Raw genomic sequence first — 13114 nt, forward strand, 5'->3', positions numbered from 1 at the left:
ACAACAACCGCGAGACCAAACAAACGCACACGACTTGGCTGAGCTAGGAAAGACAAATCAGTTTCCCTTTCTTATATTTTATTTCAGAATTTAAACTAGATTCTGGAAGTCACCTGAGTTTTGTTTTTAATATTTTCTTAGGTGTATTTATTCATCAAGCCACAGTGGTCTACCCAGCGGAGTTTGTAAACTCATTCAATTAAAGGATGAAGAATAATCTCTGTGGTTAGCTTCTATTATACACTCAAAATTAAAACATGACTGCTTGACTTGCTTGCTTTGCTTTCCTCTGGAATGTTCTACTTTTAAAACACTAGTACCAGCTTTACGCAAGACTTTTCAGTATCGTTGGAAACGGTTTGCATCAGTCAATGACTCACGTGCATAAGTGGATTCTTATTTTTCCTCTCCAGCGAGCACAGCACGTGCTTCACAGAGTTCTAAACGTTTTTCCCCTCTCTGTTAATCAATAGACTATATTAGAAACTGCATCATTGGCAAAGGAAGCAGCTACAAGGGGACAGTATCCATCACCAAGAGTGGCATCAAGTGTCAGCCTTGGAGTTCCATGATCCCCCACGAGCACAGGTAAGAGAAGCATGGGGAAAAGAGGAAGCAAGCTTGCCTGTCTGCATGTGAGCAGTTAGTTACTCGTTAGTCCTCAGGATAGCACAGCCTGCCACCATCGCTCAGTCAGTTTGCTGACCTGCACAAGGCCAAAACTTACACAGATTATTATTGAGCCATTGAAAGATTCACAAATTTATTATTTAAATATGGCCTAGCATTTTTTTTTAACCGCAGTGTCTCAATTTGTTATTGAAAATGATTCTCTCTGCTTTTTGCCTTTGAGAGGGTACTTTGAATTCATGGAAATCCATGATTTAGACCTCACAAAAGGTGTGTTTAAACCTTGGTAGATCTAGGCTTTGGCTGCATGTTAAAATGACTCACTGCAAACCTTGGAATGTCCCACTACCAAGGTTACAAACAGATCCACTGAACTAGATCCTTCAGAGTAGGGGTGGCGATAGTGGTCCTCCATTGGCTCTGAAGGGCACACGACACTGGAGCCCATCAGTCAAAGCTCTCTTGCCACAGATTAACTGGCTTGCTGGTCCTTATGTCACCTGTTGCTAAAGTCATGAGAAACATTTTTCTTCCACATTACATATCTACACTGAAGAGAACTTTATTCACTGTAGCAGAAGAAAAGTATTTGAAGATCAATATTCATAGGCTTATGAGATTTTGATCATCATGGAGGAAAAACATCAACATTTTACATGCACCAGAGAATCAAATGACCAGACCTATTTCATAAATAGTCTCAATAATAAATAGTTTGAAACAGCCCTATCTGGTTAGAAACTTCAGCTGAGGCTTAAATTTACCACGTTAGACAGTTAACTCGGTAGACAGTTAACCTGATTTTTTCATTTATTACTTAGACAAATAACACAGCACATGGCTTTATGTTCCTAGTTACGTAGTGCAAACATATCCCAAACAGTCTAGTGTTTTCAAGGCAGTTTCACAGGAAACCCAGAATATGCAGCAACCCTCCAGCATGAGATCGTGAGTCTCCCTGTAGTATGTGCTTTCTGACTTGTCTGTAACAGCAAAATGTGATTCCTTTCCCTTGATGAATACACATTTCAATCCTTTCTACATCAAAACTTTTTATGCATTTTACATAACAACCACAGTTCCCTCTCTCTCTCTTCTGCTCCTCCCTACCTCTCCCTCCACCTCCCATCCACTCCTCAGATAGGGTAGGGCCTCCCACGGGGAGGCAACAAAACCTAGGATTTCAAGTAGAGGCAGTACCAAGCCCCTCTCCTCTGTATCAAGGCTGACCGTGGTATACCACCTTAGGAAGTGGACTCCAAAAAGCCAGTTCACACACCAGGGATAAAGCCTGGTCCCACTGCCAGAGGCCCCACAAAAAGACCAAGCCACAGAACTGCCACCCCCACATTCAAAGTGCATAGTTTGGTCCCAGGCAGACTCCCCAGTTGTCAGCCGAGAGTCCGTGAGCTCCCACTAGCTCAGGTCAGCTGTCTCTGTGGGTTTCCCCATCATGATCTTGACCCCACCTTGCTCATATAATTATTCTTCCCTGTCTTCACCTGGACTCCAGGAGCTCGGCTCAGTGCTAGGCTGTGGATCTCTGGGTCTGCTTCCATCTGATGAGCATCATATTAGATGAAGGTTCTATGATGACAGTTAGGGTAGTCACCAGTCTGATTACAGGGGAAGACCAGTTCAGGCACCCTCTCCTTTATTGCTAGAAATCATTCTTGTGGATTCCTGGGTGTTTCCCTAGCCCCAGGTTTCTCCCTAACACCATAAGGGCTCCCTCTACCAAGATATCTCTTTCATTGCTTTCCCTCTCCGTCCCTCCCCCAAACTGACCCATCCGGTTCCCCCATGTTCTTATCCCCCTTCCCCTCCCTCTTATCCCCAACCCTCCAGTTCCTTTCTACTTTTAAAAAGCATATGCTTGCAAGATTGATTTTGTTTTAGCAAACATATATGAGTTAACCAACTGAAGTATAATATAAAAATTAGGTTGTCCAATGCTGTAATGAAACCTTGGGACTTTGCCTGACGAACCCTAGCTAGTGACTGTCCAAGTTGATTGAGTTGATCAATAATAGGAAATGACGATTTTCCAAAGTAATTTACAACAGTTTTAAAAGAATGCCTCTAAACCATGATATTGCCTCTAGATCAGAAATAATACAATGAATTTTGTTCTGCCTTATTATATTATAGGTGTGCGTACTGAAGAAAACTCATTGGTTGACAGTTAGACCTAACTTTTCACTAGCAAAGAAATCCGATCAAAGTCAATCCAACCTTAGACCAGGAGAGTTCTAGACTCAGTTGAGGTTTTATTTTAAGCCGAATTCTCTATGATTGTCATTCTCTGCTCGAGGAGTAAACGTGAAATGAATCTCCCTGGGAACTGGCTTTCCTATCCAAGTGGATATTATGCCAAGGAACATAGGCATCTTATATATTATCCAAATTCCCTTTTGTTTAAGGAAAACAATACTTAATTTTCGTCAATTAGCAGTTTTGGGGGGCTAGCTTCATGATAGCTTAACTCTGTAAAATGAGGTGGTAACTAAAGTTTAATTTAAAAAAGAAATATGTTTTTGCCTAGCAGAGTGATTTATTGTTGACTTTCTAAACTGAAATATTTTACAAATGGCTTAATGGAAAGATGATGATAGATGTTGAAATTAGTACAAAAGCTTCACAGAGAGTCAGGTGACCTGATATCTACATCTATATCCATCACTGGCTTCCTAGCATTCATTAATGAAGCAGATGATAGAATAGATCAAGTTTTCGATGAATACAGTTTATATTAAAAAGCAAAAAAAAAAAAAAAGAGGGAGGCTGGCACCCAGAAGACCTAGTTTATGGTTTAGAGTATATTTGGACATAACCCAGTTTTAAATATTTCTTCACTTATCTCTCTTAAACTTTGCTAACAGCAAGGACAGAGATAAAAATAGTATCTGTGTGAGTAACAGCTCGGTACAGACCCCACAGGCTGGCACAGGCCTTTAGTGTGACGAGTTCTCATAAACATTCGTCTAATGAACCCCTATAAGTGAAAGAGCGGGTGAGGCTTCATACCCTGGCCAAGTGTGGGATGTTGAGGATGATCAGCCTAAACACCTTGTGACACAGAAGAAAGCCAGCTAGCTCGGGGGAAGGTCAAAATCACAAAATAAAGAAATGAGAAGCTCTTTAACCTCTATGACCCAAAGAGGAATTTGATGTCAATTGACTCATAATTATAAAAACAAGAACATCTTTTCTCTTCATTTTCTGACTTTAACTCCAGTGAGAATTTTTTTCTTCTTTTGGCCGTGTTCCTTGCCCATCCCCTTCTCTCTTTCCCTCCACCCATCCTCCAGCTACTTTCTACTTTTAAAAGAACACTTTCTAAAATCTCTTCCTTCTTTGGTTATACTGGGCAATTTTATTTTACGATTTGAAACTTTTTTCCTTCAATTGAAAACAGATATTTTTTTCTTACACAGTGCATCCTGATTATGGAATACCCTTCTCTCAGTTCTTCCCCACCTCCCCTCCCAGGCAGATCCTCCCCACCTCCCCTCATCCAGTTCTCTGAAATCACTAGTGTCTTCAGTATGATATTGTTCTCTTGACAAACCTGTAACTAACTAAATCATTGTCTGGGGAGCATCATTCCCACACCAACCAGGTGATAAGAATGTATGATACAGTGATGGCTCATAACTAATATTACCACTGCCTTTTCCTAATGTAAATTTACAATAGACTTTTTTTAAGTAAATGTAGTTGATAAGTTACTTCATCAAATATATAAAGTGAAAATCAGTTTTATTTCTGATAGAGAGGTATTTTGTTATAAATTTACTATGAAAATTTGGAGAAGTGCTAATCAATGAAAGAAAATATATTTCAGACAATATTACAAACACAGGACACAGACACAAAATTCTAGAATGACGGGACTACAACTGAGAAAAGATAAATGGTTTACTTTTCAAAATCGATTCTTGTGAAGGCTTTAAAATTATAATTACCTTTAATTGCATTATAACTTCCATCAGTCACATGACCTAATGTCTTATTTCTATTTCCTTTATTTAAAATGCTGGCAAAGTAAGGATATGAGCACTTTATGGAGCTACACCTTGCAATTGCTCAATTCTTACAATGCTAGTTTGGTTCCTTGCCTATGTTTAGTAATGTCTTAGATTGGCTATTTAATTTTTGAGCACCAATTTATGTCTTTTGAAGGCCTGACTGTGGCATTCCTTCATGCTCAGACAAAACTTTCTATTGTGAAATGTTGCTTGGAATAGGATGCACGCCAGTAATCATTCTGTGGTATAACATCTTTATTTTTAAAATGATTTCTCTCACTTTCCTTTTTGCTTAGTACATAATAACTTTAAACGTAGTGACTGATCTTTCGATTCATGTCGCAGACCAGCCCTGGATAATCAGCCTATCTGCTTCCCAACTCTCATGTCGCTGGATAGAAAACTCATTTGAATCATATTTTAATGCGAGACTTAGATCTTTATAACTTGTATTCATGCACAGAAGTGAGGTCAATAAACGTAGAGACATCGTTTAGCAAAAGCCCAGTTAACTACTAAACTTGTGACTGGGTTGAAATGTTTTTACTGGCATTGCCTATTGAAGAATGGTCTTCTGTTGTGATGCTTTGTAGTGAACAAGTAAGGATCCACTACTGTAAGCATTACATACAGAGACTGCTTTCTCCTTTTCTCTTGCTGGAGTATACTTCTGGGTCACAGACTACCACTAGATCTTTAGATATTTTTGGCGAAGCTATTAAATTGATCTCAATATACCCAATGACTAAAACTGAGAACACCAAATCTCAATCTCAGCCATTGTTCTCAAACCTTTGGAAGAGAGTAAGCCATTGGCTTCCTTGTTATGGCACTGACAACGAGTTGGGTCTCTTAATTATTGGTGTCATTTGTCAAGTGTCTCATCATCTCCTTGAAGTTCTCAAAGCAGCCATATGAGATCTAAGTTCTTATAAGTGCTGGGTTCTTAGTGAATTACTGAGCAAATGGTTCAGAGGGGTGAAATTATTTGCTGGGATCTCACAGTTGGTATGAGAAAGAGTTGAAAATGGTACCCGGGCTTATTTTCATCCTGGATTCTTGGCTCATGCTACGTCATCAATCTTTTCCTCAACTGTGAAGAAACAAGGTGTGTTTGTGTGTGTGTGTGAGTGATTTCCCTCCTGAGGAAAGCAGTATATAAGCAGATGATAACCCTGGATAAGCAGTGTAAGGTGAGGTCTAGAAGTCAACTGCAGAGTTGTGGCTTAAGTTTTTCTAAGTCAGAGAAATTGTTACCTGTGATTTGGAGTGTTGAAATTGTATTTTATAAAATACGATTATATGTCAGAATATTTGGGCTTGAAGAAATTCAGAGGCTAGTAGTTACTGATTTGATGTGGGATACAGATAGTTCAGTTAGGTAAATTTTGAGGAAATTCAAGTATTTAAGCATATTGGAAATAGCAAAATTAAAGTACATGCTAAATTACATGAGTAGATGTTGCTCTACTTTTGGGGAAAGTATACCCAGGAACTAGTATAATTAATAGGCCCACACTAATGTTGCATGCTCTTATACTGTGATGATTATCATTTTAAAACTAGCTTTTTGCCTTCGAGCTATCGCGATAAAGACCTACAGGAAAACTACTGTCGAAATCCTCGAGGGGAAGAAGGGGGACCCTGGTGTTTCACAAGCAATCCAGAGGTACGCTACGAAGTCTGTGACATTCCTCAGTGTTCAGAAGGTAAATGAACCTGAATACCACGTGGGGCACTACCTGCCCCCCGTGTATAGAACTGTAATTCACCTTAAAGATTAACAGCAATTAATCAGTTACAATGAATACGCTGTTCATTCAAGTGCAAGCATAGATAGTAACGGGAGCGTTTTCTCACAACATATCACAAACTTGGCGCCAGCAGATTCATGCAAGGTAACAGCGCCAGTTACCAATGTGAATTACAACACCAGCCTGGAATAATCTTCTGTGAAAAGGAACAGTGGGCATTTATTTGTTCACTGAAGCTCGCCTACCTCTAATTCTGCTACCATGGACCCCCTGAGAGGGCCTAGACTCTAGGCCAACCTTTGGGGGTCGTGTATCAGATAGTCCTGCGTATCAGATATTTACGTGATGATTCATAACAGTAGCAAAATGACAGTTATGAAATGGCAGCAAAATAATTTTGTGGTTCGGGGTCGCCACACCGTGGGGAACTGTGTTAAAGGGTTGCGGCATTAGGAAGGTTGAGAACCACTGCCCTAGATAAAACTGTCTTTGACTGATAGTCCTGGTGCTGTCCTTCCAGCCCCTGTTTCTGAAGAAATGTGGTTAAGGCTGTGTTGAAGCCACACAGCCCAGACTGGATAGATCCAAGAGACGATATGCCGGGGTTCCCCCAAACTCAAATTTCCAATTTATTTTGGGGGTGACTGCCACCACGCGTGAGGCGTGTCTGCAACTCAGTGCCATTCAAAACAGTGTTTGAAAAGATCAAACTGGGGTCCCACGCTGCCTGGAAGGCGAGCACCTTAGCCACTTCCTGCACTGTGTTCTCACTGTGAACATGTTCTGTATTCCCTTTTGCACTGGAAAGCTGGGTGGCCAGCAAGACGGTACAGAGATCATTTGAGCATTGTGTACAGTTTCGTTTCTCTCAGTCATCTGACTACAGAATTAATTGGGTTTTTCAGTTCTGTCAAAGCTCCTATGATTTCACAAATCCAGATGAAACATGAATTAAATCATTTTCAGATTTATTAGGATTTTGAAGTACTTGGGGAATGGAAGAGACCTCTGGAATTCTGTCCGTTTCTATAGTAGGTTGTCATACCTGTTTATTAATGCAGTATTTTCTATATCCTCCATGAATATCTATTTTATATTATGTTGCTATTTATCACGGAAGCAAAGGCGTTGTTAGCTAAATGTCATGGAGAAGGAGAATATGTTTGTCATTGGTTAAGTTGCAGCTCTCGACTTCATGTGCTAGACAGTGTGTCTCTGTAACCTGCTTCTCTCCATCCCTTGGCATACTCTGTTCCCTCAACATCTTCATTGTTTCTTTTCCTTTTAAAAATAATAAACGCATCTGTGATAACATTATGAATAAGTCTGTTTTGTACGAGTAAGTCTGCAATGCATTCTGGTCTCTAAATTACACATGAAAGAACATAAATCTCTACGTTTAGGGAAATCTCCACAAGCATGATTTTCCGAGATTGAGAATCAGTGGCAAGTACATTTACTGCTTTCGTTTGGTCTGAGAAAGTATTTCAGAGGGCAGGTAGTTTGGTCCAAACTTTGTATAGCCTAACTCCTGCATTCCCTTCCTAGTTCTTATTGGGATATGATTTTCGTTCCTCGCTCCCCTTTTGCAAACACATTGACATTTATTCTCAGGGGTGATGTCAAATATAAGTGCTAGAAAAGAAGTATTTTAAAACACTCTTATTTTTAGCTATGCTTAGGAGGAAATTCCTTAACATCCTTCACCAGTTTGAGGTCATGAAACATCTCTTAGAGGAGACCATCGTCCACTGGTGTGGAAGACGTGTGTTGTTGTCGTGCACGGTGTCACAAAGTGTGCAGATAAATGCTTTCTGGAGGTCTGATAACAGCGGAACCGGCCTCTAGAAGTGAGTGCACACCTGCCCTATTGACTAAACATGCTCAGGCATCATGAGTTGAACTGGGAGACTTTAAATTCAAGCTAAAGTGAGCTAAGTTCTATGTGGATTTTAATGAAGAAAAATTCAAAATAAGCAGTTTTGTCCATACAGCCATGGACCATAGAACTACTAATAAAAAGGGTATTAAACATGGAAAACTGACGTACATGTGATGTGAATAGAAACACGAAGGAGAACTCTCAAAATCCACTGAGCTTAGACGATATGATGAACTGGCTGTCTGTTATTAGGTTTTATTTATTAAGTGGTAAGTGGCAAAGATTGCCTCATTATGAATGAGTTAGGAATTATCAAGTAGCTTTATAATTTTATTATTTGAAATAATAAGATCCTATGATCAAATTTTCTTCTGTAGTTTTTAAAAGAGGGACTACTTTGACCTCTCAGAGGGCCTATTCATTTTTTACCCCCACAATGGCTTTGCCTCCTACAACTTAACATTAGTTTTCTAACTTATACCTAATTAATTTATTAAATATTACCACCATTTACTGCTTATTTGTTCCTGTATATGTTATTAATTTTATCTATACTTTAACACCCAAGAAAAACTTGTCTCCGAAAGCTATTCCCTCAAACACATAAAAGTTTTGATCCTATCACACGGTGGGGTCCTGCTGCCAGCAACATCAGGGTCTTCTGAGACCTTATCACCGCTACCCAGTCCAACCCTGCTCACCAAGGGCTTGACAGTTAAGGGGAGCTGAAGGTGACTTTTATGCAATTTAATGTGGAGGCACATTAATCTCCCACATTCGTTCTGGAAAGTAGTCGTGTCGTGTAGTCACGAATTTCATCCGTGTAGCAAGTTTTTCCTAATGCTGTTAAACTCGAAGTCGGAAAATATTTTATAATAATTCCCATCGGAATGCTTCCAAGAAAATAGTTCTATTCCATTTTAGAATTGGCAGATATATTATTACAAGCTGCAGAAACAGCTTTGAGCGGTACATTACAATGGGACTAGGTAATCTACTTCTCACTGAATACAAAGGAACAAGCGACAAGAACAGTGCCATTTTCATTGAAAATATCAAAGCTTAACATCCTTTAAAAAATGGGGAGCATTAAATAAATTTGTTCCATTCAAATGAAAGCTGAACTATTACGAGCTGTAACCTATGTGAAGCATTTTGGTGTGGATGACAGCGACTAAACTGAACACCTTTCTTCGTGACGCCACCCTCCTTCACAGTTCCGGTGCCTATTGACTGTATCCTGCGCAATCTTTGCATCACATGCAAGGAGCAGAATTGGTCCTTTGTCTTAATTCATGAATTATCCTATAGGAAAAGAAAGTAGATGGACACTCCAATACATGGATCATATATTCAGACAGTTAACAGTGAATGTCCCGTTATGTTATTAAAGTAAACATTTCAGAAGAAGAGACCATTCTAATGTCACATACCGAAACACTCCCAATATTTATTAGGCAAGAATCCAGCAGATAAATTAATTTTAACATTAATATCTTTCCTCACTCCAGCTAAAGTTAGATGATCAGTGCTCACGAGATACAAATGATGTGTTTGGGGAAGCCGGACGGCTTCGTAGGAGAGCCATGCCATGATTTATTCCACAGGATGCTTGCTGTGCTACAAATCAACCTTCTGTTTGAGAAATCTCATTTGCAGCTAGTTGATGGGACTCAGTTTTCAGTGTGACTTGAGACCAGCCAGAGGTGCACAATTAATTAACCCACAGAGCCATCAGTATGATCCTGCATAATTAGATCAGCTTATACATTTTTAAAGAGTGGGCGCACGGAGTTCAGTAGCAGGTCATCTTCCGTAAGGTAAGAATGTTAGCTTGCCCACATGCTCGGCATGAATTGCTACTAACAAAATGGAGCTGTAATTACCTATAGATTTGCGTGCAAAAGCTTGTGTTCTTAAGTTGTAGCTGACCAATTGTTTGGTTGCTCTCTTAAGTATATCAGTTCTTAATGGATATATTATACCTGCTTAGTTTAAGTCCCAAGATCGTATGCGTGTGTGTAGAGATGGCAAGAGGAGTGAGAACCACTAGTGTGTTCGTGATACATGCACTAAGATCTTACACTGTAGTTCAAGGGGAGCAGTCTGCGAGGGTCCATCTTATATTTCCAATTTTTATGTATTTTTGAATAATTACCGAAAATTAGGCAGCATTATGTCCTTATGTTAAATCTGGATGGAATTAAGTTAAATATAATATAAAATACACGTTACATTCCATAGGGATTATTTTATGTTGCTATTTATGGGCATAAGATCCCGATTTAAAAATAGGACAGAGTGTATGGCTATTGAATTTTTAATAACTGATTCATTTACTGTTCTAAACAGAACAATGGTATTGGTCTTACTACCAGAAACAATTAATATAGCGTATTTTAATTTTATTAGTTGAATGCATGACCTGCAATGGTGAAAGCTACCGGGGTCCTATGGATCACACCGAGTCGGGCAAGACCTGTCAGCGCTGGGATCATCAGACACCTCACCGGCACAAATTCTTGCCCGAAAGGTAACATCTCATCAGATCTTGCTCCCATAGCTTTCTCTTTACATACCGTTGTTTATTCTGTAACAAACCGCCATGAAAATCCTGTCTTAATTATAGCGCACAGCCAGGTAATGTGCTCTGGCTTCTGCCACATTTGTTGGGGTCTGCAGGATGTAGTCCTGGCGTGATAAGATAGGTTCATGGTTAGACATTTGAGAACAGTAGCTACACATTCAGTTGAGTTGCTAAACTAAGGAAGGTTGTTGACCAAAACTGCCAGAAAGACACAGAATGAAAGCAGTAGCAGGGCCTTCTCTTGTTTCCCATAGCAATAAACAAACAGATAAAAACAAACCAAAAAACAAACAGTACAATGTGGCTAATGAGATAATGATTACTTTGATAGACCCATCCTTTTGGCAGACAGTATATTGCTAAGTACAACCAAATTTCCGCTAGCATCTTTAGATAATTAGGCCACATGTCTAGTACCTTAGCACAGTTCATGTCCACCGTGGAAAGAAAAGACAACACAAAACAATCCTTTGGCTGTTTGAGCCTCATGCATTTTAAAATGGCCAAAATGTCATGTGAAAATTTTGAGTTGAGAAAAAAAAGAAGCAAAATGGAATTAATTTTATAATAAATGATTAAAAGGCAAATAGTTATTCTATCTCCACCTTCCTTTAGAAATTGGTGTAAATTGCCTTTTTAACTTTTCTCTATGTTTTTGTTTGTTTTTTCTCTTTGCTCTTGTAAATGGAATGAAAACTCTATTTTTTTAAATGTGTGTCATTTCTTTTAAGTGAGACCAGAAAGGATATGGTAGCAATTAAATTCAAACCACCAGTGCAGGGTGCTGCTAATTTAAAGGGAGGTGGGATGTGGGGAAAGTGGTGTGATGGAGTTTGTCTCTTGCTCTGGTGGAGGGGAGGGCATGACCTAGCAAGGCTCCATTTCCAAAATTGAGCTGTCATTAGCAGCAGAGCTATTGAAACCGGACTTCGGTTTGAAGTTTAAGCCTGCCCTAGAAGAGAACCTGCTCCCTTAATGAACATTCTACACAAGGTCATGTTTGTGAAATTTGTCTTTAATTGGACTCTGTGGAAAAAGAGATGCAGTTGGCGATCCTAACTGGGGGACAGGTCCAAAATGGACCTACTTTAGCAACAAAGAGGGTGATGCTGGATCCTTAGTGGAATGATGTGTAAATGAAATCGGGCAGTTAGCAACTGGCAGACCCTATAAAGCAAAAGGTGGGAAACGCATCTTTTCCACGCTCTGGCTACCAGGCTAAGTGGAAAGCTATTCTGGGAACTGAGGGCTGTGGATGGTGTTTGCAGGCAGATTTACGTGACACTTTTCCTGGTGTGGTTTGCAGATATCCCGACAAGGGCTTTGATGATAATTATTGCCGCAATCCTGATGGCAAGCCGAGGCCATGGTGCTATACTCTTGACCCTGACACCCCTTGGGAATATTGTGCAATTAAAATGTGCGGTAAGTTAGGGTCAAATTTATTGCTTCCTTTCCCTTTAACAGATTGTACCTAAGCAGCAATTATTCGGAAGATAGGTCAGCAACTATTATACCTCGTATCTTGGTATGCGTGAATTTTAATATTCTAAGACTGTTGTGTTGTTCTTCCCAATCTTTTCAATTTTCATATAAAATTGTTTTGAAAGTGATGCATGCATAAGGGTGCACATATAAACATGTTCATACATGTGATAGTAAATACTTGCAGCTTAATGCTACCGAGAAAAAATTTTTTAAGTCTAAAGAGAGAGAAAATGAGCAGGGAATATACACATCACTCCGAAATTTGTATGGTTACAATCCTTTTCGAGTTTACACCTTTTCCTGTACGCTTTCTCTGCCTTGTCTCTCAGAGGAGTAGCTTGAGCTATTATCTGATTGCAAACCTCTCTTGGATAAAGGTAGACCCACAACGGGGAAACTATGCCTCATTGGAGCTTCTCATGGTGTCTGTAACCTCGAGAGAGTGATTTCTTCCCTCTGGCTAGCCTCACACATGGCCTACATTTTCTTTCAATTTGCTATGTCCCTAAGTTCTGTTTCTAGATGCTCACACTGAGCTAAATGCTCAGGGAAGAAGCTAAATCTCATGTCCTTTAACTTGTGATATCCCCTTAAATTTGTGCACGTGGCGTCTCTTTTATATCTAATCAGGCTTTTCCTCTTCTTTGAAGTTATGCTATGTAATAATAATTAGATAAAGACATGCTTTTCCATGTATAAAGTTCTTATTTTTGCAGCTGGAATCTAACATGCTTTAAGATAA

At 39.5% G+C, this 13114-nt stretch overlaps 1 protein-coding gene across 3 annotated transcripts in view; it reads left to right on the forward strand.

The window, feature by feature from the left end:
• Positions 1–13114, forward strand: part of Hgf (hepatocyte growth factor) — a 64581-nt gene that overhangs the window by 12548 nt on the left and 38919 nt on the right. For 2 of the 3 annotated variants that reach the window (XM_075956059.1, XM_075956061.1), the window contains exons 5-8: positions 474–588; positions 6228–6370; positions 10710–10830; positions 12191–12309. In XM_075956059.1, the coding sequence (XP_075812174.1) occupies positions 474–588; positions 6228–6370; positions 10710–10830; positions 12191–12309 (498 nt within the window). The remainder of the gene's footprint in view (positions 1–473; positions 589–6227; positions 6371–10709; positions 10831–12190; positions 12310–13114) is intronic. The other variant, XM_075956060.1, reaches the window with a different exon arrangement.

The sequence above is a fragment of the Microtus pennsylvanicus genome, chromosome 22 (assembly GCF_037038515.1).
Source record: "Microtus pennsylvanicus isolate mMicPen1 chromosome 22, mMicPen1.hap1, whole genome shotgun sequence".
In the NCBI taxonomy this organism is placed as follows: Eukaryota; Metazoa; Chordata; class Mammalia; order Rodentia; family Cricetidae; genus Microtus; species Microtus pennsylvanicus.